Source organism: Gossypium arboreum, chromosome 12 (genome assembly GCF_025698485.1).
Source record: "Gossypium arboreum isolate Shixiya-1 chromosome 12, ASM2569848v2, whole genome shotgun sequence".
In the NCBI taxonomy this organism is placed as follows: domain Eukaryota; kingdom Viridiplantae; phylum Streptophyta; class Magnoliopsida; order Malvales; family Malvaceae; genus Gossypium; species Gossypium arboreum.
In genome coordinates, this window is record NC_069081.1 from 105136006 (window position 1) to 105142558 (window position 6553).

The window sequence follows — 6553 nt, forward strand, 5'->3', positions numbered from 1 at the left end:
TTAATTTTTTAAGTTCGAACCGATTATGTAAATTGATCTTTTTACAATATTATTAATCATTTTGATTTTAAACTTTCACAAATTCTTTTTATTCCTTTTAAAGTGATTTACCAAAACTCATCATCTCATTTGAGTTTTTTTTTTTATCTACACTCTTAAAAACTAATATTTATTGAATTATCATAACATTTCAAAACAAACTAATAGTTAAAAAATTATGTACAAATATTTAATAAATTTATATTTTATATAGTTATTCAATTAACTTATCAAAGTAGGCATTATTTAGTAGAATTCAATTTAAAAATGTTAGTTAATTATTATATTTATTTTAAGTTAAGAATCCAAATAAATTAAGAAAAAAAAGTTAGTTAAATAATTAAAATGGTTTTTGTTACAAGTATTTAATTAATTTGGTATATTAAGAACAGAGTTTTTAACTCACCAACGACGCTAAGAAGCTACCATATGTTTTTAATTGAGTTTTTAAAATTGTGTTTGTAAAATTAAAAATTTCATTATCGTATCCAATAATAACCGTTTAATTAATTTATAATATTTATATTATATGCTTTTAAGGAATATTTTATATATTTTAAAACTTGTAAATAAAATAATTATTCAAAAAATGATTTTTTTCTTTGGAATTTTTGATTTATCAATTCTACTAAATATTGTTTTTTTTAAATTATGAATAAATTTTACTGAGTATGAGCTTAAGTATATAACTCAATAGATTAAACTTGACAACACTTCGAGTATCGGTCTCATAACAATCTTCTTCGAATTTTGGCCTCATGTGATTTGGTATAATTGAAAAGTGCATCATTCTTCATTGGTATTTATATATATAAAAAGTAATTTTAATATTTCATCTAATTTTATCTTTTTAATCATTAAATTTATTTTTTATCAAATTATTTCAAAATAGATGAAAAGTTATTGTTTGTCACTTTTATTGACATGACATGCACGTGAATGACATATCAAGATTTAATTAATTATTTAAAATTTAAAATTATTAAAATATATATACTTTATACTTTTTAATAATTTTAATTTTTAGAAATATTTTTAAAATTTTAAAATTTTAAAAATTAATTAAATATTGACGTATCATCCATGTAACAATTCACATATGTGCCACATCAACAAAGTTAAAAAACGTTAACTTTTAAATCAATTTTGGACTAATTTAACAAGAATTGCAAGATATAGTATTAAAAGAAGCGAAAAATTAAATGAAAGGTTAAAATAATTTTTCTTGTAAAATTAGAATGCCAAAAAAATCATTATGCCTTCTTTTAGTCAACTTAAATAGTAGGCTGATTGGTTGAAGTGAATTTATCTATACTCCAAATTAAAATTTGATTTGCAAATTTTGCCGTATATGTATGTATATAAAAAAAAAAAGATTTTCTTTATATAATATTGAGGTGGAGATGAAGTGACACCGTTTAACTCATATCATAAAGATATCGAACAAAAGCTTTAACCACCATTCCATATAAATCAAGATATATGTTACAACCATATTTTTATTTATAAATGGGAAGAGGAGATTACATTAATCGTGTTTAATCAAAGTAAGTTATAAAAATCCTTAACCACTGCTTTTTTTTTTTTAATGCTATTTGCTGAAAACCAAACCCAATTATAAATGAAATAACACAAAGGGCAACATAATATTCGAGGTTAAAGTGGGTCATCAATCAACCCAAAAACTTAAGCTAAATAAATGGGATTATTTTTGAAGACGAAAGAAATAATTTGGTTAGACTGAAGTTAAGGAAGCAAAAAGAGGTGAAACATTTTTTAAAGCTACAGCATGCAAAGAATGTTGACAAAGTTGTAGTTAATTCATGACCTTCACAACCTATCTACATTATAGCAAACCTTGTTCTTACTTGAAACTCCTTATAAGAAACAGTATTTCCCCAACTCATTCTATCAACAAATTAGATTTTAAACAAAAATGGAAGTTCATGACAATCTTTTTTTAGTTTTTTCACAAGGATGCAACATGGGAATGGTGATGCTAGCTTGCATGTTTATTTCATGGATCTTTGTTTACAGATTGAACCAGAGGAACAAAAATGGCCCCAAAACATGGCCACTCATCGGAGCAGCGTTCGAACAATTAATTAACTATGATCGAATGCACGATTGGCTCGTCGAATACCTGTCCGCATCGAAAACTGTTGTAGTTCCAATGCCTTTCACAACTTATACTTACATTGCCGATCCTGCTAATGTTGAACATGTACTTAAGACCAAATTTGCCAATTACCCCAAGGTAAAGCTTTCGTTATTTCATTTTTTTTCTGTGGTTGTTGGACTGCAACATGCTCGTTATATTGGTTAACAGAGATATAAAGGTTGATGTCTGGTTTTGCTATATTGAAAGGGTGAAACGTACCATTCATATATGGAAGTGCTGCTTGGAGATGGGATTTTCAACGTAGATGGTGAGCTATGGAAGAAGCAAAGGAAAACAGCTAGTTTTGAGTTTGCATCAAAGAATTTGAGGGATTTCAGCACTGTAGTCTTCAGGGAATATAGTCTACAACTCCATTCTATTCTAACTCAAGCTAGCTTCCATAACCAAGAAGTAGACATGCAGGTAAGTAAAACCTACCATTTCAGTCAAATGCCGTTGCTTTTGTCAGATAGATTGAGCTGTGAATTCAATTTTCAGGATTTATTGATGAGGATGACTTTAGACTCCATTTGCAAGGTGGGGTTTGGTGTTGAAATTGGAACTCTGGCTCCCACTTTACCAGATAACAGCTTCGCTCGGTCGTTTGATACTGCCAACATCATTGTTACACTGAGGTTCGTTGACCCACTCTGGAAATTGAAAAGATTTCTCAATGTGGGCTCCGAAGCTCTACTTGGAAAGAGCATCAAAGTCATTGATGACTTCACTTACAATGTCATAAGGAGAAGAAAATCTGAGATTAAAGAAATTCGAGAATCTTGCAAAACCAGCAAGGTGAAGTGAAAAGGGTTGCTTCCTTCTTTACATTCTTTCCCTTTCTTTTCCCCAGAAAATTTATCCTAGAAACTTTCTTTCTTGGTGGAAAATTTCAGATAAAGCATGACATATTGTCAAGATTTATTGAGCTAAGTGAAGATCCAGAAGGAAATTTAACTGACAAAAGTCTTAGAGATATTGTCCTGAATTTTGTGATTGCTGGCCGTGACACAACAGCTACGACTCTCACATGGGCCATATACATGATAATGACCAATGCTCGTGTAGCTGAAAAGCTTTACTCAGAACTTAAAGCTTTCGAAGAAGTACAAGCAAAGGAGAAGAGGATTTCATTACTACCATGTGACTTGGAAGACCCTGAATCCTTCAATCGAAGAGCAGTGCAATTTGCAGGCTTGTTGAATTATGATTCACTGGGGAGATTGTATTATCTGCATGCAGTGATCACAGAGACACTACGTTTATATCCAGCAGTTCCCCAGGTATGTAGCTTCTTCCATTTCAGTCAGTAAATAAACAAGAAATATTATAAGGACTTAAAGATGTATTTCCTTCGATCTCAGTTCCCAAAAAGGCTTGAAAAATTGTGTCCAAAAGAAGCATCTGATATGTCCGTTTCTGGTTTTATAACCAAGTAAATGTTGTCGGTGATTACAGGACCCCAAGGGCATCCTGGAGGATGATATCTTGCCCGATGGAACCAAAGTAAAAGCAGGAGGCATGGTTACTTATGTTCCCTACTCGATGGGTCGGATGGAGTATAATTGGGGCCCTGATGCAGCAGTATTCAGGCCTGAGAGATGGCTAAAAGAGGGTTGCTTCCAAAATGCATCTCCATTCAAGTTCACTGCATTTCAGGTATAATATGCAAAAGATCTTCATCCTTTGATAAATACAAATTCAACAAACTGGTAGAAAGCAGATTGAACTAAGTTTTTTGTAGTTTCTTTACATTGAATTCATATATAATCTATGAAAGTTCTCAACTCTATCAAAGAACACTATAAGCTTATGCTACAACATGGTGGCTAACTGGTTCTTGTTTTCTAATGTCATGCAGGCAGGACCAAGAATATGCCTTGGAAAGGACTCTGCCTATCTCCAGATGAAGATGGCATTGGCCATTCTGTGCAGGTTTTTCAAATTTAATTTGGTACCAAACCATCCAGTAAAGTATAGGATGATGACTATTCTATCAATGGAGAAAGGTTTGAAGCTCAAAATAGCCAGACAATCTTGTTGAGGTGGCCAATGGTCTACTTCTGGTCAAAAGTTAAACTATACCAGATGTTGTCCAAACGATAATATATACTTTAGAATTTTGCAAGCAATCAATTCGGATTCTTAACTAGAGAACTCCTCTAAGCTCTGCTGATAATTGCAATAAGGAATACCCTTTTTGATAGAAAAGGCATTATAAATTTAACGGCTGAATAACTAATAAATAGATAGATAACATATGTTGCAGTAACGATCGATTTCAAACAAGCTCCAAAACAGCATGTAAATCTGTTTCAACATGCAAATCCTTCCAACTCTGGCAAATCAGGGATAAAAAAGAGTGGCTATTATAGCCATTTCATGTGAACATATTCATTGTAGCTACAAGCTGATGAACTGTCACTTCATGTGCTTTGAGTCACGATTTGTAGAATGAAACATTAAATGTATATTATGAGTTTGTTCTCATTTTCTACTCAAAGAAATCACCTGCAAGCTAATGTCAATGGATGCAGTATCTAATTAAGTAATTTCTGCTTCTTTTCTTTCCATTCATTGATTTCAGTTTCGATCTTTGCTTGAACAATTGCATGAAACCCAGGGTACGGTTCATAACCAAAGAAGGTTTGAAGAGCCTGAGGAGCAAAGAATAAGAACTTATGAATAGGTATGAAGATCAATCACCTTTTTTTTTCCTGTCCCTTTTCCTTTATTTTGAAAGAGAAAAAAGGAAGATGAAATTACCTCAAACAGCACAAAGAAGGGAGCCATTATAAAGGCTTGAACAAGGTTATCCAATAAAGCTGGTGCTCGTTTCTGTAGCATATTAATCGAAATTTAGGAGAATGAATGTATGATCGAAAGGCATTAACTTTTTGTGTGTATGTGCTTACATGCATGAATATACACATGTATGTATTATTAGAACTCATTACCTCAAAGACCCCATGGCCAATGAACTGTCCAATCCAGCAGAAAAGTTGAACCGCAAGAACGACCTAAAATTGGTTTCAATCCAATCCAATCCAATCCAATCAGAGTAAAGCAAGATAAAGTGAACTTGCAAAATGCAAATTCAGAAACTACAGCAATCAGTTGGAAGAACCAGTGTAACTTGTAAGCAACAAACGGATTGAAACAAGAAGCGTCTGAGATGTAAGTGCCAATGCACTCTATAAAGCAACAAGAACATGCACATGTTGCAGCCATAGAATTTTACGAGAACAGCCATAAAACATTTAGGCAAAATGATCAACTGTTTTTAATTTGTCTGGAAATGTTATGGATTGAGATTCTCTAAAAAAAATTGCAGCTGAGAGGCCAATAAACAATTAAAGATCAATTTCAATGATTTTCAAAGTCCAAGACCATGCTTGGGAATGAAATGGAACCAAAGACTCCATTAGCATGTGGGAATGATAAACTTTCCATGTTTTGGAATAAATTCCAGACGCCACTTATGTTGTAGACTACCATACAACACTAAAGTGAAGCCATCATTCAAAACATTGAAACTTGAAAGGATGCTCCAGAAATAGATCTCTTTGAAGGTCTGGTTCTTTTAGAATAGAAATGCACCCGTATATTTTCAGATTCTTATAAGCAAAACAATGTGTGTGTCAATTTTCTAACACTTTGGAGTTTGGGGGTATGCAGACCCTCCTCCGTGAAAATAAAAAATGAAAAGGATGCTTAATATGACTGAGTCAACCAGAAACCAAAACCAATAAAGAAAGGCGTAACAAAAGGAACAAATTTGTACCTTCCAAGCAAGAGAAAAGCCAAGTCGAGTTGCAAGAACGCTGCTAACAATCCAACAAACCCCGCAAAGTAAGGCAGCCAAGGTTCCAGCTTTGACATCCAAACACATGTAAAACACAGCGTAGACGAAAGCAAACAAGAACCCAAAGTTGAAAATCAACGAAACATGGACTCCAAACAGAGAGAAATTAATATGAGGGAGATTAAACAGAGAAGGAGTGAAGTCAAGAAGGAGAATTGCAGTGAAGAAGATTGGCCAAACAAATAACATGTGAATTACTATGTTTGTTGGGTTGCTATGATATGCACCATAAAAAGCAAAGTGCTTTTCTAGATTAAATAATTCAATCCTATTTCCCATATTCAATTTTCTTGCAAATTTTCTCAAGAAAATTTCTGGGTATGCTGTAAAAGGAGAATACTTGAAAAGCTAAAAATTTTGCTTCGTAAAACAGCGGAAACAAAGTCCTTCTTTACCGTTCAAAAGAAAAAAGTCGTTCTTCTTGGTTCATCAAGGGCCAAATCAGAGAACTAGGACGCTTGCCATTTGACATCCTCATTCAAATATTTATA

The 6553-nt window shown here is 32.7% G+C and overlaps 2 protein-coding genes across 4 annotated transcripts; one reads left to right on the forward strand and one right to left on the reverse strand.

The window, feature by feature from the left end:
• The first annotated feature begins 1691 nt into the window (after nucleotides 1-1691).
• On the forward strand, nucleotides 1692-4820 carry LOC108478267 (cytochrome P450 704B1). Of its 2 annotated transcripts, XM_053022465.1 has the most exons (7): nucleotides 1692-1803; nucleotides 2077-2296; nucleotides 2408-2623; nucleotides 2699-2995; nucleotides 3094-3480; nucleotides 3656-3856; nucleotides 4059-4408. In XM_053022465.1, the coding sequence occupies exons 2-7, from the start codon at nucleotides 2159-2161 to the stop codon at nucleotides 4239-4241; spliced, it is 1422 nt and encodes a 473-aa protein (XP_052878425.1). In that variant the 5' UTR covers nucleotides 1692-1803; nucleotides 2077-2158; the 3' UTR covers nucleotides 4242-4408. The 2 variants fall into 2 exon arrangements, with proteins under 2 accessions (XP_052878425.1, XP_017636194.2); XM_017780705.2 differs by having other exon boundaries at nucleotides 1693-2296; nucleotides 4059-4820.
• Nucleotides 4420-6553, reverse strand: LOC108478268 (2-hydroxy-palmitic acid dioxygenase mpo1-like). 2 transcript variants are annotated; one of them, XM_053022466.1, is made up of 5 exons: nucleotides 6458-6549; nucleotides 5982-6021; nucleotides 5155-5217; nucleotides 4964-5035; nucleotides 4420-4854 (listed from the first exon to the last, which is right to left on the reverse strand). In XM_053022466.1, exons 1-5 carry the CDS (start codon nucleotides 6538-6540, stop codon nucleotides 4738-4740), a joined length of 375 nt encoding a protein of 124 aa, XP_052878426.1. In that variant the 5' UTR covers nucleotides 6541-6549; the 3' UTR covers nucleotides 4420-4737. The 2 variants fall into 2 exon arrangements, with proteins under 2 accessions (XP_052878426.1, XP_017636195.1); XM_017780706.2 differs by having other exon boundaries at nucleotides 5982-6553.